This window comes from Rhipicephalus microplus, chromosome 1, assembly GCF_043290135.1.
Source record: "Rhipicephalus microplus isolate Deutch F79 chromosome 1, USDA_Rmic, whole genome shotgun sequence".
In the NCBI taxonomy this organism is placed as follows: Eukaryota; Metazoa; Arthropoda; class Arachnida; order Ixodida; family Ixodidae; genus Rhipicephalus; species Rhipicephalus microplus.
This window is the reverse complement of record NC_134700.1, coordinates 93,946,876-93,974,776: the sequence shown is the minus strand read 5'-3', so window position 1 is coordinate 93,974,776 and position 27,901 is coordinate 93,946,876. Positions and strand designations below refer to the sequence as shown.

Sequence of the window (27,901 nt, the reverse complement as noted above, 5' to 3'; positions counted from 1 at the left end):
CGTCGTCCGTCCATCTAGTGAACTCTCCAAGTACCGTCATCTCGCATCTTTTCATCATACATTAATCATATAGAAGTACCGCCATCCAGCGGACATTGCTAGGACTAAACTAGAGGTGAAACGGCCGGACTAGAGGAGCAGCACGCGCACACTCTATTGCGACCTGCACTTCGTGTATCGTTGCCACCTTTCACCGCCGCTAGTTCATGGCAAGGCGGCCCAACCTCGCTAAACTTTTCTGAAGCCAAGGAGGTTACGCCGAGCGAGTGTAACGTGGCAACCTTTTCTGGTCAGATAGCGTTCAAAGTGCGTCCTTCTGTTACTAGTTTTTTTAATAAGTATCACACTCAAGGCAAATATATTTAGAGATTAAGCCACTGATACTTGTCTCTGTAAGTTATTTCATCGGAAAGAACTCTTAATTTATTTATAAATAACGTGCACGGGTTTCCTCCTTAGCTCAATGGTGTGCACGCATGCCACTCCTCAAGTGTGGCCGAGGAGGTGGGTACCTACTACTACTACTACTACTACTACTACTACTACTACTACTACTACTACTACTACTGCTACTACTGCTACTACTACTAATAACTGCTGCTGCTGCTGCTATTACGTACATTGTAGACGCACGGCCCACGGCTTAAGGAGCTTCGCCCTTAAAGTCTCCCGACGTGTGTGGGAGTAATATATCCAGGAACAAGCGAGCAAGCAAGCTTCTCCCACCATCCAGCCACACTGCTATGTCTGGGACAATTTTAGGGGGTGGTTTTGGTGAAGTGCATAGGAACTGTAGTTTTCGCTACCGTCACGGGTACCGTCGACTTCGCCTGACGCCAAGGAAAGAAACGCCGGACAAACGCCGGTGAACAGACTGTATGTAGTGCGATCACGATGCCACTGCATGTCGTACGAACGCCTGCGCAAGCGATCCAACTGTATGCTAGTCGCGATGAAGCAGGGCGGGTACGCGTACTCGCCCAGACACAGGAAAAACGTATAATGAGGAACGCTGCAGCTCAACGCACATTCCATCGCGTTCACAACATTTAGTGTAGATCCTAAATGTCCCACGCATACTTCGTGTAACAGTCCCTCGTGTTGCTATCGCAATCATTGCCTCGGCTTTGTGCCGAAACTGTGACCTCTTTTTTTTCTTGTTAATTTTTCTTTCTTGGTAACCACTCAATTTTTTTTTCGTGATAAAGGGCCAACACACCTGGAGGCAAACGTAGTCTGCGGTGAAATTTGAATTTGGCCTGAGGGGTCAAAGAAGAATTTTTCTGCCAACCGCAAGCAGTATCTTTCCGGCTCTTATCTAGTCGCACATTTTGCGCTGCGCACATGATGGGTCTTCTTCATCTGTGCTTAGGCCGCATCGCTCCGCAGTGTGGTACTGGGCGTTCACTTGCAAACGAAACGTTTGAAATGGTGACCGTTTATGCTCGATATGGAACATGGCAGTGACGGCTAACATACGCTTCAAGTGTTCTTATAATCAATACCACAATAATGTCGACAGATTCTACGTATCTTAGAATAAATAAGCGTGTTCACTTCATCTTCGGAAGGTTGGAATGAGCGAAAAAATAAAAGAAGGTGGAAGCTTCTTGCCAACTTGATTTCAGTCCCACCAGAAACGCAGCATTTGAATAAAAAGCAGCAAGACATAAGAGCATATTTTAAAGTTATTTCACGGTACCATAAAATAGCCCGAAATCACCAAAAGCACGCGAAAACAAGTGTTCTTTATGAGTATGTATAGTTTGCAAAAAAAAGACCATGGGAAATGGACAATGAAAGCTTCCGTTGAAAAATTCATAAACAGGCGTTGTTTCGACAGGCAGTTTTGTCTTCCTCATAGCCAGAACAGTGCAGTTGTGTTCTAGCCTTGAGGAAGACAAGTTTGCTTGTCGAAAGGTTGCAACCGAGAAAGCACATAACATATGTTATGCACATAACCTATGTTTACATAGGTTATGTGCATAAAGCACATAACCTATGTTTACGGATTTGTTTTATAGTTTTCAAAAGCATTCTTTCTACTGTTCATGATGAGTATACGGGACGTCATTCGAAAAATTCGAGAATGATTTTCTCACACTAGATATTTCGAGTGACGCCACATAAAGTTGGCAAATATTGTTATTGATATTGAAAACGTCCAGCGAATGTAATAACGCAGTTAGTAAACGCACCCACCATGTTTGATTCAGGTACGGGTGTCTCACGAAGCTTATGATTCTCGCTAATAGCGATCAAATTTCAAAAGAGCACTTCTAGGTCCTCAATTAGCCCTTCAAGAAAATGAGAAAAATATGCCTTGTTTGAAACACATAATAAATGCATTTTTTAACCAGGAGCAACCAAACGGCTTATGCCTGGGTACGAGCTTCGAAAGGCTACCCTGTTCCAAACGTGATCCAGTCATCACTCACACTTGGTAAGTTGCAGAAGAGTGAAAACTCCGTTCTTGTTACTAAGGTGGGGACACATGTCTTGCTGCTAGTTCAAGAAGAGCACTTTCAGCACAGGGTTAAAAATAAGGTTGTATAACGAATGAGAAGGACGTAAGACTTGCGCGTTGAAAACTTTGTGAAATGTTTAAGTTATGCTCATCAAGCATTAAGATGCACCTACATCAAGGGGGAAGCAAGCGTTAGTGAAAAATAGATTGTACGGCAAGACGAGTTCTTTTAAGAATAATCCAAATGTCGTGCGTTTGAAGTGCTGTTAGTGCAAGTTACGCAGTCGCCGTTCCGTAACATTCTGCTTGTGCTTTCGCACAACTGACTTTGGAGAAACATGCTTCCACAGTGACATTGGTACATTCGAAGAAATACATTTGCAACACCGAGTTTCGATGGGTTCGTAATTTAAGTGATAGGGAATAGTTTCATTGCACCCGAGAATCGGAAAAAGTTTGTTCAATATGAAAGGACGTAACTGAGCATGCTAAACAGGGCCCATGTGCTTTTGTTTCGCTTGTACACATCAATGCAAGCATCTTTCCGCCAAATAACATAACGTATATCAGAATCTTCGGGCGTTTGTTTTTTCATACAAATATTTATTGAAACAATTGGTTGAAAATGTGCCAGTAAATAAGTGCAGCCTTAATGTACACGTTTGGAGTGTTACAATAACAAAAAAATTTAGTGCGCCATTGCCCAATCGCAACTTAGGGAAGTCGGCTCATTGTTGCTTATTAGATCCTTGTTGTGGCACTGAATGTTTGCTGGATGCACTGTAATGGGGTTAACAGCATTCACCTAGGCTATAGTCGCCAGTACGCTGCTTATACTTCTAGATACTTTGTGGGAGTGTAAAGCAGCATTTTTTTCATGCCATATTGATGTTAGCCCTACAGAAGATGAACCCATTAAAAAAAAAACTGTTGACAGACAGCCGCTGTCTGTCGTCGGTTCCTGACATGTACTAGTCTTTTTAATACTAAAATATTCAAGTTATGTAATTACCAACTCACCCAACAACTTCTTAAGCACAATTTTAATGTGCGCAATCAAACTGAAGCCTCATCGCTTTGCATTGTGAGCTATGCGGTTGCTCTCCTGGGAACCAATACACAAAAGTTCTCTTTCGTAAGTGCGCTTTACATCATAGCTGTGTGTTCGTGGTTTTCCACGTGCCGTATATAGACAGTTATCTTAATCCGAAACGAGCACGTGCTCAGTGAATACCCAAGGGTGCCGTACAGATAGTTATTAAAAGAAGCCGCGATGTACCTCAAAGCTTCGCTGTCGAACAGCTTTGCAGGACTTGGCGCCACCTGCGTTAATTTAAAATCCCAGTTTTTAAGCGCTCTTTGCAGTATTCAGCTGCGTCGCCACCGCTGTTGACGTCGATGGCGTAACCTATACAGCTGATAAAAATAAAACCAAGAAGTAACCACTGGGCATCTAATGGTGTTTGAACTCGCGTCCTCTGCGTTGTAGTCGAGTGTTCTTCCACAGAGCCTTGCTGGTGCTTGAGGCTTTTTGTCTCTATTTCTTACCAAAAAGAAAACCATTCCACTAAGAGTTATAGTTGAAAAGGAATAAACTGGCTTATTTAAATACAAGTCAAATGCAGGAATCAAGTATAGAGTGTCAGAACATTCATATATTTTTCGTATTTGAATGGCTTGCTCCAGCAAGGTGTTTTTGTTTTTCGTGGAGGTTCAGCGTTTGTATCGATCTGTCTTGTAGTCGAGATACTATACAGACCAAGAATAAAAATAAAGTCGGGTAATAGTGTATCGTCGTTTGTACTTCAAGGCACCCATGGGTTCCAGGGCTGAAATTAAAGTCCTTTCTCCCTGCTCGCTCTAGGTCACCCCAAAAGCATCACAATACCCAATTAAACAATTATGAACATTTTTTCGCTTTTTGCACTGTTTGCAGTTTACGTTCACGAAGATACAGATAAGTGCTGAAAGCTGGTGCTTGGAACAAATTCGCAAAAAAAAACCTACACAGGCGTCATTTCGGCCAAACCAATGCGTTCGGGTATGTAATACGGGGTCAGAAGAGTTAAACGCCAGGTGCACAACTAGCGTGTGGCTTAACACTTTCCGCCCACTGCAAAGTGCTCAGACATAATTCTTCATGGTCATCAGCCACATGCGAAACCAACGAAGGGATTTAACAGCTTACAGACGTACAGCGGGTACCTCAATTATATGTAGAAATATAAAGAATGCCGTACTGGGCGTTTTACTACTTCACAAATATTAAAAAGTATGACATTGTCATAATTACGGAAGGTCCGAACTTGAAACAGAGTTGGCCTTTAAGAAACGAGAAATTTCCCTCATAGTTCACATGAGTCCTTACCGGAACCGCCGGTGAAAATTTCTCTATAACTTGCTTCATTCACGGAACATGTCGCGCAGCATGATAGGCTGAAATATGCTTGTGATGTGATTGCGCGCGTTTAAAAAGTGCGCCACTCCATCAGCCAGAAGAAGATGAAGATAACGCTCGGTTGTGGCACGTGTGGGCGTGAAAATTTTGCTTCAATGAGGTCCTTCCACGGAGATTTCAAGGCCCAATGGCTGGGTACCACGAAAGTACAGAATCTCCAATCGGGACGAGACAAGTGGGCCAGAGCGGCAGCAGAAGCCTGAGCAGAGCAGATCAAGGGGAGTTCAAGAAGACGGGGCAAGCGGAAGGTCGTCACCAGACCGGGCGCTGAAGATGGGCCATCGGGCGTCAGACCCGAGCCTGCAGGACTCAGTCTTAAAGCCAGGCAGACGTGGCCGAGTCGGGACAGAGTGAAGAAGGTGGCCAGGGCGCGGGAGTGGCGGCCAGCAGAGCTCCTGCATCGAGGTCCCAGCGGGCTCCCATCTGGACACTAAACTTCTTCTCGTCACCTGACGTGGGCCAGGCTTGTTCTGGTCTTCTGGCGTTGGCCAAGAAACGTCTCCGGCTTCGTGTGCGAGCTGCGGTTGCCGAACGCCGAAAGGTCACTGACTTCGACCAGCCCGACGCTTCCTGCCGTGCCAGTCAACCACGTGAGCGTCTCAAGCTAATCACCATTCTTTCCCTACTGCACAAGTGCGTCTTCACCATTACTCGGTCACATCAGTTGCAAGCCCCGCATCCCCGCTGTCGTCGTTTACGTGAGTGCGTCCATGCATTGGTAGCACAGCTTTCGCTTCAAGCACCTCTTCCATCTATGTCGTGACAAAGTTTATTTTGAACTGAACATTTATGTAATGCACTGTTCACGTCTTTAGCCGTTTGGTCTTTTTGCCAACCTATTTGTAGTTATGTATGCTGTGTTCTTTGTCTGCTATTTGTCTTTAAGGGGTTTCTAAATATATTGAGTGTTGGGGATTTGTGTGGGAGCAAATGGTCTCGTCAGCTCATTTCCCGATGATGGTTATGTCGTCGGTGGTTTTTGCTTTTACACGAACCTACACGAGTGCATGCCCGTTAAACGGCCTCGTGACAATGCTGTTATGAAAAATTTTAGCATAAGACCTTCTTCTGAATGCGGGACCTAATGCTTGACTGCATGAAATTTCTAAATACAAAAAAAAGTGATGTAAATAATGAAGGCGTGGCAACGCAGCAGAGAACACTAACTTTGTGACCATGGCACTCATTGAGCACCGGACGCCTGATTGACAAATGGTTCTATTGTTGTTCATTACGTCTGCAGACAGGAAGAAAATCGTAGAGTTCCCAGTTGCATTCACCGAGTACGACAACTGTGAAATCCTGAGAGTGCCACATAGAAAAAATGGTAAGAACATATAGATAAGCATAAAAGTTGAATGGGAAGATGATTTTTTCACGTGTTTGCTGTAACAATGCATCAACATCTAAAACTTTGTTCGCAATTTTTCCTTTATTTTCAGGATGCGAACTGTGGGTGAAACAAGGTCAAGAGAATAAGATTGAGCCCCTTTGCTTCTTTGTATTTCATTTGCTGTGTGGGCCGTCAAAGTACGTTGTATACGACCCCGATTATTGTAATGGGAAATAAATGTCCTTGCTTACGAATAGTTGCAAGCATTTTTCATCGCTCACATGGTGAAACAATGTCTTGCTTTTTTTGTACCTGCGTCCATCAGCTACGTTAAAACAATTGCCTGCATAATTTAGAAACTAACAAACGATGCGTTTTTTTCCTATTTTAGCATACGTCCTCAAGAGGCTGCTCAAAACTTTCTGAGAATCCATATAACAAAAAGGACGAGTTTTTTTCACACGCGCAGCAAGTGTCCCAACCTCTAAAATCAGTGAAATCGGGTAATTGAAACAAGCTATGGGCATAAAAAAATCTGTTTGCGACTTGTCTAGATTCACAAAAAAAGAAACTAAGCTTTGGAAAATAGTTACAACGTTACCCATCAGGATATTCTTTTTGAACCCTCAGCTGCAGGTGCCCGAGCTGTATTTCTGCAAAATCTGGCTATATGAATTTTGACGGCATGACACATAATCCGGTCTCATCAGATGTGGCGTGCAGGTGAACGAAACAAGCAAAGGCACCTTTCACCCTTATCCATAGAACCTCTTGTTTGCAATTCTTTCTGATCAAGGGGACCTCAGTGAAAAAAAGCGGGAAGAAAGGGGCGAGGGGGGCATTGAAGTGAAACCACCAATCCCCAACCAAATGGAAAACTCTCTCGAGTGCCTCTACATAGGACCCGGGTACTTCAGGATAGCAGTGTTCTGTTTAGAGCACTGCACGAGTTCTGCCCTACTGACAGACTGCGTGGGCTGGTCCAGGCCGAGTAAAGTATTTTCACGGTGTGCCCGGGCTTAAGACGGAGCCCAGGCTTGACCAGGTGGATCTTAAGAATATATTAAAAATTTCGTAAAGGGAAAAATCGAACCGACTTGAACCCATCAGCTCAAGCCCTGGTTCGAGTCTGTTCGGGCTTTGATTTTACGAAATTCTTGAGATTGTTCGATGTACATTTTTCATAGATATATCTTCCACATATTTTTACCAGAACAAGTGAGTTTTTATGGGTGCACCTATTTGGAGATGTTTATGAGGGACAAGTATTCTATTTTTTTGCTTCATTCATAATGTTTACTTCATTTGTTGGCCATGGGTGAGCTGAAAGTTAATAAGGCTGGTGCTTGTATAGTTAACATCACACGGTTTTGCGCTTCGTAACTGCATCCGCTATTGTCTTATATCTATAACGCTTCTGTATAACGCTTTATATCTATAGCGCTCTTTTATATCTTGATAACGGCTTTTTTACAGACTGTATATTTTGGACTTCTCAAAAGCATTTGACAGGGTTAAACATGCATTGCTTCTACACAAACTACCCGCACTGAACATTGACCCGGGAGTACTTGAATGGATAGAAAGTTTTCTTTTGCCCCGTTCTCAATTTGTGGTTGCCAATGACTTCACATCTGATTTGGCTCCTGTCGAATCAGCTGTTCCTCAAGCGTCCGTCCTCGGTCCTCTTTTATTTTTAATCTGCATTATTGATATACCCGACAACATTTCCTCAAAAATTTGTTTATTCGCGGATGACTGCGTTATATATCGCAATATTACAGATGCCTCTGACGTAGCAACCCTTCAATCCGACTTGAATAACATATATAAGTGGTGGCTCACATGGTGCATGGAACTCAACATTAACCAATGTAAATCGATGCACATTTCTCGTTCTAACACAATCTGCCCTGCCTTTGCACTAAATACCTGCCCCCTTCAATCTGTTAGCACGTACCGTTATCTTGGCATTCATATTACCAACGACCTTTTTTGGAAGCACCACATACAATACATAACATCAAAAGCTAACCGCTCATCAGGATATTTGAAAAGAAATTTTTCGTTTGCACCTGTACAATTAAAACGACTGCTATATATAAGCTACGTCAGCCCCAAACTGGAATACGCCTCATCCATCTGGGATCCACATCAATTCACATTATTTAACGAAATAGAATCGGTACAAAATCGCGCTGTTCGTTTCTTCCTAAGTAATTATCATCGCTCTGTTAGTGTATCATTAATGAAGAGTACATTCCATATTCCATTACTCTCTATTTGCAAAAAGAACTTGCGAATTTCATTATTTCATAAAATCTACCACCACAATCCTTTCCTTCGCTCACTTTAGATTCACCCGGCACCGTACCATTCTGCTCGCCATGATCACGCGTACAAGGTGAGCGTACCTCATCACAACACCTTAGCATGTTCACAATCATTCCTTCCTAAGACGTCAATAGATTGGAATAACCTACCTGCATCATTAGTAAGCATCACCGACCCCACGTGAATTAAGAATGCACTAATAAACTCAGAATCGTGAACTGTACCAATTGGCGTAAGTGTTATTGACTGTTTAGTGTATTCTTTGTGGCTCTAGTTCAGTTGTCTTTTAATAAAGTGTACCTCTTGCATGCAAAACTTCATCACTATATTTATATTCATGTTTAATGTGTTTACATAATGCTGTAGTTATTTTGTTGTTCATCTATATTTCCACCCCTCCCCACTATAATGTACAAATGTACCTTGAGGGTTTCGCAATTAAATAAATAAATAATTTCACTTGGAATATTCCACGAAGTTTTTAACTCATTCCACAGAATCTTTACCGAAAAAAAAACTAACTAGCTGAATTAAGAGGCCGGCGTCCTTTAGTGGGCCTGTGCACCCTCCACGGACGTGGTTCCAAGACCATAATTGTCTCCAAGGGTCTCCTTAAACTTGCTGGAAGGCCCGAAGTTGTGCTGGCATGCACGTCCGAGCTTAGCAATGCTTCCTTCAAGACCAATTCTTTTTTGTGGCACCGGCACGAATGGCAGTTGTCATGTGACGGGACATGGGCATACACAACCTGGTTTATGTGCCCACGCTGTTAACTTCTGAGATTGCATCACATTACACCATGTATAGTCTGAACTGTATGATACTTCTGCAACATCGTTACAATGGGCAGAAATAATGTAGGTGAAGTAAACAAGATCTAAGGCACAGCATATTCACTTCACAAAACATCTCCCTGGAAAAAACACAGCTTCCAATTCCATGCCAGATGTTGTCCCCTTACCTTGAACCATTCGAATCTAATGGGGTGGCGCCGAGAAACTTGCTCACGCCTTCACTACCCAACTGAAATGAATCCTGCAAATGGATCTAAATGTATTCGTTCTTCTCATGCCCGTCCTACCTGCGTATCCCAATTGGCACCTTTACCGGCGCAACATCGTTAACAAGGTATAGACCATTATAATATAACGAAAGAGCAAAGTGCAGACCTCAGTTGACATACACTGCTCAAACCTACAAAAGGAAGCTATTGGAGATAAATTTTATAGGTTATACTGAAAATAGCACGGTGTTCAGAAACAATATAAATGAAATGGTGAGCGTGACAGTTATGTTTGTTCTTGAGATCCCTGCACAGACATCTGAAGTTCGCTTCAGTGGGTGAAGTATGACAACAAAGACTGTCGTTGCGTTTATAATTTCCAAGGCAAATTTTGTGCACCCCGTCTGTTAGCGCAACAAATTGAGGAAACTTTGGTGTGGTAGGATATCTGATGTCACATCCCATGGTGTGATTACTGCGAAAATCTGTTCATGATCGGGTTTTTCTTGCAATATTGTATTATGAAATGACCACCAAGCTGTGCCGCAAAAGCTTATAGTGTAGATACTAGAAGTGGTGCAATATGTCGAAAGAACGGCAGGATTTTCTTCATTTAGGCTGTTCGAAAAAGTTCCCGTGGCACGCGTGGTTTGTTTTAATTTCAATTTAGGTTAATATGTTTACAAAAGAAGGAGTGAATTTGAACTTTTACCTTCATTTATTTTTCGGTGGCAAGGCACCATGCTGAAGATAGGTGCCACATATCTAGAACGGTGCATGGTTGGGTTTGTTGATAGAGGAGGCTTTTAATTTTAGTACAGAGTGCCATAAAAACAACGTGAAAAGAGCGTTCTATTCTCTCTCTCCTGCCCTCCTATTACTCTCAATGTTGAATCTGAACTGGTGGTGCAAAGTTGTTTTCTCGCTACCATATATGCTACTGAACGCTAATGGCCATTCCCGCTGTACTTCCAGAAAAAAGCACTGTAGCGGATCTGCTAGTCGGGCTAGTTGGTGACTCTTTGTTGTAGCCATGGCCCTTCGTACGTGGACCGAAAACAAAGCAATCTCACAGAAAAGGTACCAAAAACCACCTGCTTTTAAGTAATACTACGCGTTCTACTAATTGACCAGAGTAGACAATAATCGCACCAGCAGGGTACTGTAACGACAATTAGGATTGAATTTAGTTATACGTATTACGAGAGCACTGCAAGTTTATTGTCTTAATATCTAACTGGCACTCCGGAAGCTCAATTGACCAATATAGAAACAAATAAGGCACAACAACCCTTTCGATGCATCCTTGTTCTACACACTTCTCGGCCCACTAGAAATGCTGCGTCTGGTAACTTCAATCTGCCCCCCACAAGCAACGTGTATGGAGAGCGTCAGTTGTCGTTTATAGGTGCAAAAATATGGAACAGCTTGCCGCCTGAAATGAAGAAAGCCCAAAACTTAACACTTCTGTAAAAATTTTAATCTAAGCTTGAATGATGAGAGCTAATTTTGCGATTTTTTTGTTCCTTAGCATGTCGTATAGCAGTCACAGAAACATCATATTGCCACATTGAATAAGCGGCGCCAAGAGAACAACGAAGAACACGCGCAGCGAGAGAAGAAGACGAGGTTCTCTTCCGATCAGTTTGCCAGCGTTCTGGTACAATTAAAGTGAGTTTCCTGGATTCGACTGCTGGTGTTTCTGCATTGTGACACTGGTGGAGGAGCTGGGTACATGTTCGGGACGCCTGACAACAGCCCCGCATCTGGTCAAGAAAGACTTCCGCGCATCGACACCCCCGTTCACCGAAGCAGCCGGCGCCTGTTAGGCCTCAGCCCGGAGTTTGGTCCATTGCCGGAAAGCGTGACTGTGCCAGAAAGCATGACGGCGCCTGGAACCACTGGCCCCAACATGACCAGCCCAAGCACGACACAGGTGACTGTTTTGAATCCTCGACTTCCGGTTGACTTCCACGGAAACGCATATGAGGATGCACATGACTGGCTCGAGGAATTCGAGCACACAGCGAATGTTAACGGTTGGAACACCACACAAAAATTGGGCTACGTTTATTTTCCGCTTCAAGACGGAGCCCGAACATGGTTCACAAATCGCGTGTGGTCGTCTTGGGACGAGTTCCGGCAGAAGTTCCTCGACACGTTCGCGAGCACTGAAAGACGAGAAATCGCACAGCGTCTCCTCGAGTCACGGATTCAGAAACCGAATGAATCCGTTACGATGTTTGTTGAGGACATGGCGCGGCTATTTCGTCGAGCAGATCCTAATATGCCCGAAGCCAAAAAGGTTAGCCACCTCATGCGGGGCATTAAGGAGCAGCTGTTCGCTGGTCTCGTACGAAACCCGCCTACAAGTGTGGATGAATTCTCCAAGGAGGCGACATCTATCGAACGCGCACTGCATCTACGTTATCGCCAGTATGACCGCCCAACCCACAGTGCACCGATCAGCGTGGCAGCCTCTACCACAGCAACAACACCCGACGAAGGTTCTTTGCGCCAACTAATACGAGAAATCGTACAAGAAGAGGTCAAGAAACTCGTCGCCAAACCAAACGACTGCGCGATCGCCTCAGTAACGGAAGTTGTACGCCAGGAGATCAGGCAAGCGCTCTCGCTTCCTGAGCCGAACACGAGCACTCCCAGGGCAAGCTATGCAGACGTAGTCCGCCGACAGCCATCGAACGTGCCTACACCACATCAGTACCACCAGCAACATCCGCAGACAGCGCCTTGGTACTACAGAGAAACTTCGATGCCGAGGCGGCCACCACTTCGCAAAACTGACATCTGGCGTACCCCTGATCATAGGCCCCTTTGCTTTCACTGTGGGGAAGCAGGCCACATCGTTCGGTATTGCCCGTATCGCGCCGCAGGGTACCAAGGGTTTCCTTCTACGGTTCCTCGCCGCCATTTCAACGGAACACCTGACGTCGACACGAATGTCATGACCCCGCGGGATGTTCCTCCTGGGTTTCGGTCACGCTCACCCTCTCCTGGGCGTTATTCTCCATCTTCTAGACGGAGCACCACTGACATGCCAAGAGGGAGATCTCCTAGTCCACGCCGGGGAAACTAAAAGCAGCGACCTCAGGGGGGAAGGTTGCGAATCGTCGAAGTGCTGAAAATCCCCCATTACTGCCGAGCGAAGAGAGACACATTTTCAATGAATCGACGAAAGATGGGGTTGTTACTGCCGAAGTTGCAATTACGATTGACGGACATGACGTCATGGCATTGGTCGACACTGGCGCGGACTTCTCAATAATGAGTGAAAGTCTGGCAGACACGCTCAGGAAGGTTAGAATGGAATGGACAGGACCGCAAATTAGAGGAGCTGGAGGGCAGCTACTCACACCTACCGGAAAGTGCACCGCAAGAATGAAGATAGGGGATGCATCCTTCGTCGCAACTTTTGTTATCCTTTCTGAGTGTTGCAAGCAGGCAATCTTGGGGATGGATTTCTTGCGTGAATATGGTGCCATCATCAATATTCCGGACGGTGTACTGACCTTTTCAGCGGATCAAAGCGCAGCGCTACACCGAAAATCCCTACGAGTCATTGACGATGTGACCGTACCTCCGTTATCGTGCCGCCTTGTTTCAGTCACGTGCAGCGAGCAGAATACTGGAGAAGGAATCGCTGAACAAGTATTGACGCTCCTACTCTCTCGCGGTGTTGCAATTGCCAGAAGTATCGTCAATGTTGTGTGCGGTGAAGCAGAGGTTCTGTTGACGAATTTTACCAACGAGCGACGACACATTACACAAGGCACTACAGTTGCCTACTTCGACGAGATCACCGAAATCCGCGAGTGCTGTGTAGTAAAACAGGACGAGCCGCAAGCCACGTCAGCCCCACCACCTATTGACGTAAGCTCGGATTTGTCACCAGCGCAGAGACAGCGTCTAGTAGATCTTCTGCACCAGTTCAAAGACTGTTTTTCATCGACCTCGAGGGTCAGTCAAACGCCACTGACGAAGCATCGGATAATAACGGAGGAGACGGCAAGGCCAATACGACAGAACCCATACCGCGTAGCACCGAAAGAGCGTGAAGCAATCCAAGAACAAGTGAAGAAAATGCTCGATGATGACGTCATCCAGCCGTCAAGAAGTCCTTGGGCATCGCCGGTAGTGCTGGTTAAAAAGAAAGACGGAAGCTTGCGATTTTGTGTCGACTACCGCAGGCTGAACCGCGTAACAAAGAAAGACGTATATCCATTACCGCGCATCGATGATTCACTCGACAGGCTGAGGTATGCACGCTACTTTTCGTCAATGGACCTCAAAAGTGGGTATTGGCAAATTGAGGTCGACGAGCGAGATAGAGAAAAAACGGCTTTTGTAACGCCTGACGGGCTTTATGAATTTAAAGTCTTGCCATTTGGATTGTGCTCAGCCCCCGCAACATTTCAGAGACTGATGGATACCGTTCTGTCAGGCCTTAAGTGGCAGACATGTCTGGTCTATCTGGACGACGTCATTGTTTTTTCAAAAACATTTGAGGAACACCTGAGCAGGCTGCTATCGGTATTCAGGGAAATAAGATCTGCCGGCCTGACACTGAAACCCGAGAAGTGTCACTTCGGCTTCAAGGAGCTTCAATTTTTAGGCCATGTGGTGAGCCATGAAGGTGTTCGACCTGATCCCGATAAAATTGCAGCCGTCAAAAAATTTCCGGTACCAAAAGACAAGAAAGCAGTCAGGCGTTTCCTTGGCCTATGCGCATACTACCGAAGGTTTATTGCCAATTTCTCCCACATAGCCTCGCCGTTAACACGACTCACAAGAGACGACGTTTCGTTCACATGGGGCGACGATCAACAGGTGGCATTTGACGATCTCCGACAACGCCTGCAGACTCCGCCTGTGCTTGCTCACTTTGATGAAGATGCTCCTACCATGGTCCATACAGATGCCAGCAACGTGGGTTTAGGCGCTGTACTAGTCCAGTGGCAAGACTCAGCCGAGCGTGTGATCGCATATGCTAGTAGGACGCTTTCCCGCGCCGAGTCCAACTACTCCACAACGGAAAAAGAGTGTCTTGCTGTCGTATGGGCGGTTATGAAGTTTCGTCCGTACCTCTATGGTCGTTCCTTCCACGTAGTCAGCGACCATCATTCCCTGTGCTGGCTGACCAACTTGAAAGACCCGTCTGGTCGGCTCGCACGGTGGAGCTTACGCCTTCAAGAGTTTGATATGACGGTCGTGTATAAGTCCGGACGGCAGCACGCCGACGCCGATTGCTTATCAAGGTAGCCGATAAAGCGCGACGATGACACAGACGATGAGAGCATGGCGTTTGTAGGAGTCGTTGACACCACTACGATTTCGTGCAAGCAGAAAGAAGACAGTGAGTTGCTTCCTCTTATTGAATTTTTGAATGGCCGTACAACAACCGTCCCTAGAAGATTTGCAAGGAGCCTGCCGTCATTCTGCTTACGTAGTGGTGTTCTCTATAAGAAGAACTTTTCCCCCAGAGGAAGCACCCACCTACTTGTCGTTCCGACGTCACTTCGTGAGGAGATACTTTGTGCTTGCCACGATGAGCCAACGTCTGGTCATCTCGGATACACACGCACATTGGCCAGAATCCAACAGAAATACTACTGGCCAAGACTTCCCGCCATCGTGAAGCATTACGTGCGCACGTGCCTCGATTGCCAACGACGAAAATCGCCACCGTTAAAACCAGCTGGACTATTACAACCAATTCAAGTGCCCACGGTACCTTTTGCCCAAATTGGAATGGATCTCCTTGGACCATATCCGACTTCCCATGCTGGCAACAAGTGGGTAATAGTCGCCACTGATTATCTTACGCGCTATGCGGAAACAAAGGCTTTGTCAAGTGGTACCGCTATTGAAACCGCACGATTCTTCGTAGAAAATATCGTCCTGAGGCACGGTGCTCCAACAATCATAATAACAGATCGAGGTGCCGCTTTCACGGCCACGCTCCTGAAGACAGTGCTTGAGCTCAGTGGAACAGCCCATCGGAAAACCACTTCCTATCATCCACAAACCAACGGCTTAACAGAACGCCTCAACAAGACTCGTGCTGACATGTTGAGTATGTACGTTGACGTGGATCACAAGAACTGGGACGACATTCTACCGTACATCACGTTCGCCTATAATACAGCGCAGCAAGAGACTACACGGAGAACGCCGTTCAGTCTCCTTCATGGCCGTGAAGTGACGACGATGCTTGACGCCATGTTACTGCACGACTGCAATGACATTGATTTGGACGCTGCATCTTTTACCCAACGAGCAGAAGAAGCGAGGCAGCTTGCGCGCGTCCGAATCACCCAGCAGCAAAATTACGACGCCCAACGTTATAATCTGCGACACCGACATGTCGTCTATCGGGCCGGCGACAAAGTCTGGGTATGGAGTCCTATCCGCCGCCGGGGACTGTCCGAAAAATTGCTGAAGAAGTATTTTGGCCCCTACACAGTTTTACAACGCCTGAGCGACGTTAATTACGTGGTCGTTCCTGACAGCCCCTCGACAACTCGCCAGCAAAAACCAGAAATTGTGCACGTTGTGCGAATGAAGCCCTACTTTTCGGACTGATTTACACCATGCATCTACTCCACCGTCTTTTGTAGAAGAGCATCGGGACGCTGCTCTCTGGAGGGGGGCAAATGCCACATTGAATAAGCGGCGCCAAGAGAACAACGAAGAACACGCGCAGCGAGAGAAGAAGACGAGGTTCTCTTCCGATCAGTTTGCCAGCGTTCTGGTACAATTAAAGTGAGTTTCCTGGATTCGACTGCTGGTGTTTCTGCATTGTGACAATATGAGCTGGATGGTTATTTGGTGTGTGCAATTTTCAAAACGCGTGCCGCTGTTTTGATTGTGAATCTTGTTGTGGCCTAGCAATGAATGTTGTATTTGTATTGCATCTGGGAATGCGGTTACTGGTATTGTTGAATACTTAATACATCTCTGAGTTGTCTTGTTTATGTTATTATGTACACTTTCTTGATTTGCTTGCGTTGGTGCACCTTTGGACACTATTGCGATTATAGATTTTATTGTCGTTTGGCACAAAAATCGCATGCTAAATAATGCTTGTAGTTGTACTGTAGAGCAACCTGTGTTTCTGAGTGTTAGTTTTTTTTATATAACAGTAAGCCTGCATCATTGTATACATTTTCTTTTTGGAACCAGGACTAGCCATTGGCTACGGCTCCAAGCAGTCTGATGATCTTTTGTATTGTATAATTTAACAAATAAAACAAAATTTAAAAAATATTGTGATAGTGACTGATGCTTTTGTTTATGAAAAGAGAAGAGGTACGAGAATCGCATCATGCTCTCTATAGGTAGGTCTTCTCAATTGGGCTACCGGAATTTATCGCTATTTACCGAGCTTCAATGCTGGCATTAATTCTAGCAATGCGTACATTGGTGCATTGTTTAAAAGACTGCCTCTCTGTCTGTTCTGCCTTCGGTGCACCCAATTGATCAAATACTTTAGGGGCATTCTACTCGTTAATTCCAAGTAATTGCTAACAGCATTATGACAACATTAAAAGCCAATCAACTGAACTATCAAGTAGAGCTTCGTACACGCTACTCGGCAATCGATCACATTCATACTATCAATTAGGTGACATAAAAATGTTCAGAATACAGCCAACCACTATAGATAGCCTTCATAGATTACAAGAAGGTTCAGTAGAAATATCAGCAGTCATGCAGACACTGCGGAAACACGACGTCGAAAAGCACATATAAACACTGAAAGAAATATAAAATGAATCAACTGCAATTATTGTGCTCCGTAAAGAAAGCGGCAGAATACCAATCAAGCAGGGTACTTAAGAAGTGTAAACTTAAGGCCTCGTTTTCCTTGTTAGAAACAATATTGTTTTTAACAAAGGGAACGAGCCAATATACATGAGAACTGACAAAAAATTATGCCAAGGTATAGGTGATAATATTAGAAGCAATTGTAATGCATATGTGAAGAAAGAGAATTAAAAATAACTTGCCTTGGGCAGAAGCGAAACCTTCGACCTTCGAATAACTCGTCCGAGTCCAACGGAGCTACCACGGCGGCCATCCCGACATCCACTTTATTGGGTATGTATGTCCAATAAAGGTAGCAGCGTCAGTAAGCTCCGTCTGTTGCCATTGTAGCGAGTGTGAGGGACTCATATGGGCAAAAAAATGAACACAAACACAAAAAACTACACAAACAATGCACAAATTTTATTTGCCCCATGTGAGTGAGGGCTGGCATCACTATTTCTTTCGTAACTTTGTCGTTTTCTGTAGAGATCTAAGGTAGGCGTGGAGCATTTATCCATCATTACCAAAGTATTGACATGAATGTTTATATACAGGTATTCTATAGATAAATAATGGACTTTAGTTTTTTTATTCAAGAAGAGAGCTTTGAACGCGCTGTGCTTATTTTTTTTGACGAACCCATTAAATGCTGTTAGCATTCTGCTGTTTACTTTAACTATAAAGAAGTGCATTTCAAACCGCATACTCTTGTTAATAGTAGTGCGTTATAAAGTGACAACAAACTAAGGTGCGGCTGCGGTTTTACACCAAACGTTGCCTGCTTGTTAACTTTTTAGCGCTACTCTTGTAAGATTTACAGCAGTCGACTTCACTGTCATGCAGCTAAAACAAATGGAAAATAAGAAACAGCGTTGTGAAACAATAAAATAAAGAATTGTAAAGAAATCAAGCAGAAAACCCAAGCCACTAAACAAACCAACGCGAGAATGTAATGTTCACTGGTAAAAGTTAACTTTACAGTAAAATGTTAACTCATGGAAAGTATAGTCCAAGTTGTACCCTTGATACAGAGAAGCACACATCACTTCACTAATAACTGCCCATTTCATCTCATTACGAGTGCTTGTCTAGTCGTGAGTTCGCAGAGAAGTAATTTGGTAAGGTGTTTGCCACTTGCCGTATATGCTTTCTAAACCATGGAGCAAGTAATCTTTAGGAGGTAAATGAGTACGTCGTTTGCGTACTTCATGTATTCCAGACGATTGTGACCAACGTTGTCAATTTTATGTCCACAGGACCCAGGTGAGTTAAAATGGTGCAACCTGTGGAGAAAACTATTTGTGTATGCTACTGCCTGTCGAGGAGGCCTGCCACTACTAAGAAATTTCGTCCTGCATCATTTTCATATATCAATGATTGCTTTTTTGTGTACTTGACAAAGCAAACTCATTATCTCTTGGATTATTCAGGAATAAAGTCATTTGTTCTGCATATTACCTCCATAAGGTCACTTTTCTGCTACTGTTTCCGAATAAACAAAATTATTAACCCGAGAAAGAAGCCATCAGCCCACGTATTACTCATATCGCAATGACCGTTTGCCTCTCCAGAGTATTGCTCTGTTTGAGATTTATCATTCGTCCGGCGAGTGCAGTCCGGAAGGCCTTTTTTTTGGCGCAGCAAAAAACTAAGCGCGTCAGTTATGAATGTGAGTGTATCCTGCCTTTGTGACGGGCCGGAAGTCTGACATGCTCCATTTCTGTGTGTACTCGTGGTTTGCCTAAACTAGCGAATGCTCGTCGCAGGGCACAACCGCATGACAGTAACCGAGTGGTCCAGTGGCCGCTTTCGCGGTTTGCTGTGCGTCTACGTTTTCTGCCTTCCGGACCTCTTTCGTCCGACGAGGCACTCCGTTATCGGCGCAGCTTCTGTTTCATCTGCCGTGAGACTTACAGGGGCGATTTGTATACATAACCACTGTTCGGAGAAAAGCGAGCTACGCAGTGATCCCCTAGGCAAATATAAACGGATGACCGAGTAACTGCTATCCGCCAACGCTATAAGGCACTCCTTGCCAGATCATCGATCAGGACGACTATAAGCCTCCATGGCGATTGAGGCCGGCAGACGCGCTCGCTTCTTCGTATAAGGCCTTCTGCTCGCGATGTAAATGTCGGCCGCTGGCGCTCTCTTATCTCGGGCAGTCGCCTGCGGTGCGGTGCGGTGCGCCTTTTGCGGGATGTGACCAAGTGGCCTCGTTGTAGAGGCAGATTTGCGTTAGATTTGACCTCAGCTGTGACAGCCTCTTCCAAGTTTCCTGGGAGTGCTGCAACTTACCCCAAAATTTACGGTAAAACGGAATCTAATGGTTTTGTGCCCTTCTCTTCTCATGCAGATTTTTCACACTATCTGGCACCCTGCGTTCAGTCAGTGTTTTTATGATGAGCGTATTGGCCAAGGAGTAGAATAATTGTGTTCGAGTTGGCCTATGGTCAAGAACATATACACTTTTATGAACATTTGTGTTAAGAGATGAGCTTTTAAATGTTTTTGTGGCACCCGGTATTGCAAACACGAATGATCATCATCATGCCCCGCAATGCGTTAGCTTCTTCCTCTTTAAATTGTAGTTTGCTCCCACAGTCTCCCTGTCTGTTGTGCATGGTGTGATGAGTGGGAAGGCGTGTCTGTTACGTGACTAAAACCACGCATCATTCAGTTATGTGAATGAAATAACGCAACATGGCGTAACATGTAGTCACATGACATCTTCCTACTAAAAGCCACGTAGCAGCTTGTCACGTGCCAAAAATGCCATCGCGTAACAGGCAGTCTCGTGACATGTCTAGCCACGTCTGGCGGTACTTACTTGTTATACTAACAAAAATTTTGCATTTATAGCAAAAGTTTGCATTGCAAGAAAATCTTAGGTCAACCACTACTTACGCTGGTGATCGCGGCCATTTTTTCCATAACAATTGATAACGCAGATATGGCTACACAACAGACTCACGCACATTTTTTTCTGAGCTTCTGTATGAAGTACGCGAATGAGAGATTTAGTAGACTACGTAGCATGAAATAAAGTACAAAAAGAAAACAAATAGGTTTTACGTTCAAGATTGTTTGCATTCTAAGTAGCAAAGATAATCTCGCATAAAATTAGCAATTTGTAGCGTTTCGAGTTTTCACGTTTTCTGGTGTCGATTTCACGTTTTCCGGCCTTAGTAAAGAACGATGGTGAATCTCGCTTGCAACAGCTGCACTTAAGCGCCTGTTCGTTGGGTGATCGGTTTTCATCGAACATAAAGCAACGAAGACGGTGGTGCATTGTGAATTTTTTTTGTTCACTTGCCCACGTGCAGAAGTTGCAGGGAAGGGATATGAGCAGCGCCAGTGGGTTTCTCGTGGGTTTCTCATTGCGATGGCCCCCTTTGCGGTGACGCTGGCGATCTGCCACTCCTCAGAAAGAAAAGCCGCCTAAAAGAAAAAGTGCATTTGGAAACAGTACACAGAATACATGATTGATGCGCCTTAGTGAAGGGCTCTAAATTTCGACCATGTGGGGTTCTTTAAAGGTTCACTAAAGTCAAATAACAACTTTTGTTAGAGTGAAAGTTGTATGTGACAACGTTTAAAACGACCATATTATCAAGGGAATTGCCCTACTTATTGAGAAATTAAGGTAAATGCACAAGAATACATGGCCGAAGTAAGACACTCTCAAAATGATGCCGATGACGTCAGGCAAACCGCCTACAGTTAATCACAAGTAATCGAACTAGCTGCGTTAATTAAGGAACCTTCTGTGATCAAGAGAAGTAATAAAGTGCTGCTTGGTTGTTTCTACTTGGTTCGCGGAAAAAACAACCGCCGGGCCTTACTATGGGTAATGGCGCAAGTGGTTGAAAAGTTCAATATTCTCCTTTTTAATCTGGACAGGTTGTGTCATCTAGCGGGGCCCAATTGAACCAAAACACGTCTGTAATCTAAGAGCCAACGACACGAACTCGTTCAATTGCCGTAGTTTCTGCTGTGGCTTCCGCTGCGTTCGATCCGCTGTACTACAATCCGCGGTCGGCAGCCACATGTTAAAGCCGAGCAACGTTGTGCACGGCAACAGTGACATCACGCGGTACGTTGAGGCGGGTAAATTGAAGTGCGCTAACCTCTTCTTTTAAACATTTATTTAAAAAAGCCTCATGCAGCCCACTTAAACACAATATTATTTGAGGATAAGCCCTTCTTTGACACAAAAATAACTACGAGGTTTCTGGACTGCTATTTCGACAATCATTGTCGACTTAGTAGTTGCCTTTAGTGTCCCTTTAAGGCGCTTGCAGAAGTCGAGCAGGTCTTCGATGTAGCTTGTGAAGCCTTCTCTCTGCAGCTGCGCACGCCCCCGGAGACGCCGTTCAGAACGGAGCTTGCGCATCTCGGGACGACTGAAAACATCGACAATTCCTTGCTTAAAAGCACTCCAAGTGGTGGTTCTTGAACCATAGGCTTGCAACCTCTTTCAGCCATGAAGTTATGAAAGTGCAATTCCAAAGTGTCATTTCACTTGTTGCTCGCACCCATCTTTTCATAGGTCGACAGCCAGTCTTCGACTTCTTCTTTATCGGTGCCCTTGAAAAAAGTAGATCGCGCACTAGTAGCACGGTAAGCACGATGGAAATCGGAGGCTTAGTCTGCGTCGTGACTTCTGGCTGGGTGTTTTCGTCGGGCATTTTATGGGCGAGCGGACAGTTGCCTGTTGCTGAGCTCCATGCTGAATACCCTGTCCTTCACCACTACTCTGAAAAGGGCTTTGTTGGTACAAGTATATCACTTGGGCAGGAGGCTTACAGAGGCTGAGAGGGGGTGGCGACAAAGGGCACAGGAATCAGAGCGCGGATTACAACAGCTCGAGTTCGGCTCTTCAAACTCTAAAAAAAATATGGTGTAAAAAAGGTGTCTTTTTGTCCCACAACAATAATCGTCATCAAGCGTGCGTGGGCTTTCTTTCTTGAAAACTCGGCGCTGGCCACTTTTCTATAGAGAATGCAATGTAACCCTGATAATGGGCATGTCGATCGTGACCGGAATGTACCGGGAGCGGGGCGATAGCGCAAGGACGGAACGCAATATAGATGACGATTATTGTTGTGGGACAAAAAGACACCCGTTTTACTCGTCCTTTTTTCAGAGTGCACTCTAAAAAAGAACGAGTAAAAAGGGTGTCTTTTTGTCCCACAACAATATTCGTCATCTATATTGCGTTCCATCCTTCAGCTATCGCCCCGCGCCCGGTACATTCCGGTCACGATCGACATGCCCATTATCAGGGTTACATTGCATTCTCGATAGGAAAGTGGCTAGCGCCGAGTTTTCAAGACAGGATCCGCACGCAAGCCTGATGACAATTATTGTTGTGGGACAAAAAGACACCCTTTTTACACGATATTTTTTTAGAGTGTTCAGGCTAAAGTGGTGGCCCATGACGGCATATCGCTGCTCCTCCTCCTTACACATGGCATGTATGATGTTCCTTTAACGAGACCGTTTACCCTAATTTGGGGCTAATAACCTCGCGGAAATCCCGGAATGTGCCCATGTAGGCTGGGTAAAAAAAAAAACTCGCCCTCTACGGCACTTCTCAAAAGTACATAACAGTAAGCAGAGACATATCAGTAGTAATTCTTATGCTTGAAACTTTAGTGGGGCTACAAGCAAATCAATCGAATTTTAGACTTTCGAATAATTTAGTCCCGGTGAAATGTTCGGTTACAAATGAGTAGCATACAATTTGAATAGCATAAAGATTTATAAGAATGTAAAGCTGGCTGTAGCACTTTTGGTATACACCAGATCAAAGCTAGCGCAGTGTGTGCTGCCATATTTAAGCTGCCGTTGCACCACCTGTCGCAAGCATGGCGAAGCAACATCCTGAACTGCCATGCTAGCAGACGCTTCGTAAATGAAACGCGAAACTACCCACCCCGAGTGCGGCCGCAAATACGTTTTTTTTGTTTTCCTCTTCTGAAAATCTGTGCTTTTTTCTTGTGAAACATCTAGAAGACTTTTCTCAACAGTCCTGAATGTCTACAGCATGTGCATTGCAGACTGCTAAAGTAACTTCGTCAAGTACGCACTATTGCAATAAGAAGAAATTTGAGCCGCGAAAAGTGGGGCTTTCAGCTGATTCTAACTGCTAAATGCTTAGAGGTGCTAGGCAACACATGCCTTCAGCCGTCGTCACAGTAGCGCTAGAATCCTGATCCGGGTGGAGCTAATGCACCGAATGTGGTTATCATTTGCCAGTCAAGCCTGGCACTAGGAACGCACTCGTTGTTCGAAAGTGCCAGCCAGAGCAACATTTTATAGTGCAATGGTGCAGCCAACAGGAAAAACAGATTCACCTAGAGATAGGCAAGGCGTGGATGTCACAGTCCGAGTGAGTTGAAAGCCACGCTTCCGCTGTTAGCGTTTCTTCGCATCGCTATAGTACTCCCTTACAATTGTCCTAAACCTGCGGAGTGTGTGCAGGCGCGCAACGCCGTAAGTCTTATTATTGGCGTGCGGTCTTTGAAAGAGTGTCACAATGATTTGAGGCTGCAACTACACCCATACTGCACACAACTACTGAGGTAAAGTGAAATAGATGTTCTCACGCTTAAGTAGACGCAATAAGTGTATTACGCATACGCATTTACTGCGCTGGAAGGACTCGCTCTCTAAATTTCGTGCCGACTGGTTGTGCCCCCGCGATCTGCGACAACAGCGCAGCTCTGGCCGACTGGGCTCTCTCTACGACATCTCCTGCTGCCGACATGAGCTCTCGCTGAGTGGTGTCCCGTCCTCGGACTCCTGCGACCGTGTCCATCTTTCCTATCTCCTGTTTACTTCCCTCGCTCATTGTCCCTGCACCTCGCTCTCTCCTTCCTCTCTCTATATATACCTTTTAATTCTATGTTTTTATTCCCTTCTTACTCCCATACCTTGTGAGCTACTGTTGAGGTTGGTTGGTTGGTTCCTCAACACCTTGGAGCCACCCACCTAGGGGGATTGTCCATGAATGGGATGGTACCTTGCTTTTTAAATTAATTCACGTTTTGAAAGGGAGGTTTGGATTCATTAGGTAATACAGGTAATAATTTAAAATTGTTAGATTTCTAAACAAACAAAGAGAACTTTGAAAAGAAAAACATAATAAACACACAAAGAAAAAAAAGAATTATATACATAAAACAACAGAAGTGATATATTTTTAGCATTCCATTGTTTTATATTCTCTTAAGAAATTTGTAACAGCAGTAAAAACGCTCCTGTGACTGAATCACCTAAGAAAGGGCTGGAAGTTTTTAAGTTGATCGTAGTTATCTCCTGGAGCCGAAGCTAAGCGTTTTTCACTGCGGAAGGTAACCTGTGCAACCTGAAAACACCGCACGAGCATGATTCCCGCATCGTGTTGTAATCTTCATAGATTGGCCTTAGCAATATCTTCCTCTAGTGCCGATTCACTGATTGCTTCACATTGAAAGACAGCGCAGAGATGCCCAGACGACTTCTTGTAAGCGGGAACAGCGTAAGCAGGCGCTTTTTGTTATTTTAAAGTCACAGAGTGGTGACTAGCAGAGTTAACGTTGCATAGTATATATCTATAGATGTACGCCTGGCATTTCAGAACAAAATCACAACTAGGTGAAATAGTATGCCGCCTGGAGTCTACGCGTGTGAATGCGAAATAGGCGTGTTCCAGTCTGTATAGGCCTGGGCTTTTTGTGGCTCGCACTTGGCTGGCGCGGTGCTGCGCGGACTATCTCCGTCAATGGGTGTAGCTTGGCGCAGATGGTCGCGGTGTCTTTTTTTCTTTAAGAGGAAAAGAGAGAGAGAGGAGACTAGTACGAGGACTGCTTACCTTCGTTCTGAGGAGGTCAGTGCGGATACTTTGGGATACCACATGCAGCCCCCACCACGTGCTGGATGAAATGGTGGCTGCTCCTGGGTGCATGCACCGCTTGGCAGGGATAAACCTAAGTGGTGCGCATCTATGGCATGGTTGTCGCTCTGCAACGGCTGAGAGGTTTTTTTTTCCAGGGCGGATGGATGAATGTTTTACCTTTAGCTTTACGAGATTCGCTGTTAAAATATGGTATATTTTCGAGCATTCAAAAACCTTTTGAGCTCTTGTTTACACGTTACCGGGCAGAACGATTGGATTTAGGAATTGTTGCGTGTGAAAATAAGGAATGACTAATGGTCTGTTCACTGTAACCAAGACGTTATTTCTGTGAATCCAATTTTGGTGCGACTATTGAGGGCAGTAATAAAATAATGCCTTTGCCAATCACTTAATGAATATTACAACGCAGGCCCAGGCACTCGCGTTTCACAGGCTACGAGGAGACAACAGTATTGAGGACACAGTGATCAGTGCAACCTATTACGTGGGCGTTTAGTTTCCAATAATCGGCTGCGCTCTGAAGTTTTTCTGTGGAAATATATCACAAGTGGGCCTCGTTTTTTTCTTTGTGACATCATAAACAAAATAAAACGTTATACGGTATATATACAACTATACTCAACCACAACTTTTTGAGGCAGCACAGCCAAAGCTACGTGGGCGGAGCTTCTGCACATGTGTTATAGCGCCAAGTCCACTTTCGTGTGATTTTGGTTTCGGTTTCACAAGTGCATTTAACATGTACTTTTCGCACGATCAACATGCTATAAATCTTACATTTATATGAGAAGAAATAAATAAAATGTTCAATTATAAGGGAAAGAACATGAAACTTTTTTGATGTGCTGAGGTTTATCTTAGAGAAAAGAAAAACGATAGCCGAGCAGATGCTGGGTGACTGGAACAAAGTAAAGCCAAGTAATCGTTTTTTAAATTTTGGTGCATACTTAGTTGGCACCATTGTTTTTCTTCTTTTAGAGACGCAAGAGCTTTCTAGAGGCGCTTACGTTATTTTTTAGGAGACGCGAAGGAAACGACGGGAAGCAAAAATCTTGGCACCGATCAGACATGGGTGGCCATCTGACGTTTGTAAATTTAAGTGAAAAAAAACGCAAACATTTACTCGACCAAGAATGCTGTCATTGTATAGGCAACAGGGTAATGTACATGAACGCGTCTGTACCCAGGAAAAGCACGAGAAACGACTCCCTCTGTAGAAACCGACAGGAGTGGTGTTACGGTATTCTATCAACAATATTAGGCAGCTGAAACACTGAACAGGTATGCAACGCAATTTAGAAAAATGGTTCATTGGCTTTACGTAGAGTTTACAATCGCACTCTTCCTTCCAAGCAGCTGGTGTTGCTGAAGACTGACAGGTCTCCTATGTCACTTTTAAGGCAGCTATAGGGATTAGAGTCACAGTTCCACTGAAGATATCACTTGCACACAAATACTCCATGATTGCATGTGCGTGAAACAATATATTTCACGACGCACCACTGTCTTCGTTTCTACCTTCTCGATGAATGCACATCACCTGACGAACACGCACTCATACTCGCTTATAAGCTTCGATCTGAACATGCTGGACCCGAGCGACGCCACCGTTGTTTACCGAATGTGAGCTCCAGCTTCACAGATAGTTGGTTCAAGAAGAAGGTAAAGCTACCATGGGTGTCACCCTGCAGTTACCGGTGAAGAGTGGAGAGCATCGAACACGCTGCGTGTAAACATGGAGCCTTTCTTCTAACGATTAAAAGCCTTTTTTCCCTTTTGGCCCGTCTCGTACGCTAACATATGGCGCAGTCGACGTCCGAAACCAGCTATAGTCATTTTGCCGCCAAGTAAGTCGCCGTGCCTTCGACCAAACGTTCTCGTAGACCAAGCCTAAACAGCCCGGTGTGTAAACGATGATGTCGTTCATTTGATGAACTGGCAACACGCCAAGACCTCACCACCGTAAGTGTACAGTTAATTCGAACTGAAATGCAACGCGCAATCTCTCCACCAACGGCAACAAGGAGGAACTCATCGACCGAACTTTAGTTGATATCGCTAAATATCCACCTCTAGCTCACGAAACCGAGCCAAGCGCGTCCGACATTTCAACGCCGCTAGCGTCCACGCAAGCGCCTCCTATAGCTATGTCCTGTCTTACGTGACACTCAGTAGGGAACATGACACGTGTGGCGGCCTTTCTCACCAGAATATGGTCGTTATGACGACAACGATGGCGAGTCATTTGAACCAAGTGCATATGACAATGCTGCCGAATCTCTCAGCTTCGCTGCCTACCTTCAACGAAAGTGGCACCCTGACATTAAAGATCTAGATAGAAGAGCTGGAGTGCGTTCAATGGCTTGCAGGATCGGAAGACGCGACTCTCCTTGCCATCGCGCAAGGGAAGCTTCATGGAGTCGCAGCAGACTGGCATGCCTCAACAGAGCGTCAGTTTACCACCTGGACTATCTGGAAAGCAGGACTCCGAAAACAATTCAGTGAGCAACTTTCAAATAAACAGAGCCAACAGAAGGGTCACCTTGCAAGTAAATGTACTGCATTAAAGC

The 27,901-nt window shown here is 44.9% G+C and overlaps 1 protein-coding gene across 2 annotated transcripts in view; it reads left to right on the top strand.

Annotated features, from left to right (window-relative positions):
* The window catches only part of LOC119178492 (male-specific histamine-binding salivary protein), a 32,981-nt gene extending 26,469 nt beyond the window's left edge, over positions 1 to 6,512 (top strand). For both annotated transcript variants that reach the window (XM_037429699.2, XM_037429698.2), the window contains exons 4-6: positions 2,361 to 2,443; positions 6,169 to 6,252; positions 6,368 to 6,512. In XM_037429699.2, coding sequence (XP_037285596.2) covers positions 2,361 to 2,443; positions 6,169 to 6,252; positions 6,368 to 6,495 — 295 coding nt within the window. In that variant the 3' untranslated portion in view covers positions 6,496 to 6,512. The remainder of the gene's footprint in view (positions 1 to 2,360; positions 2,444 to 6,168; positions 6,253 to 6,367) is intronic.
* The last annotated feature ends 21,389 nt before the right edge of the window (positions 6,513 to 27,901 follow it).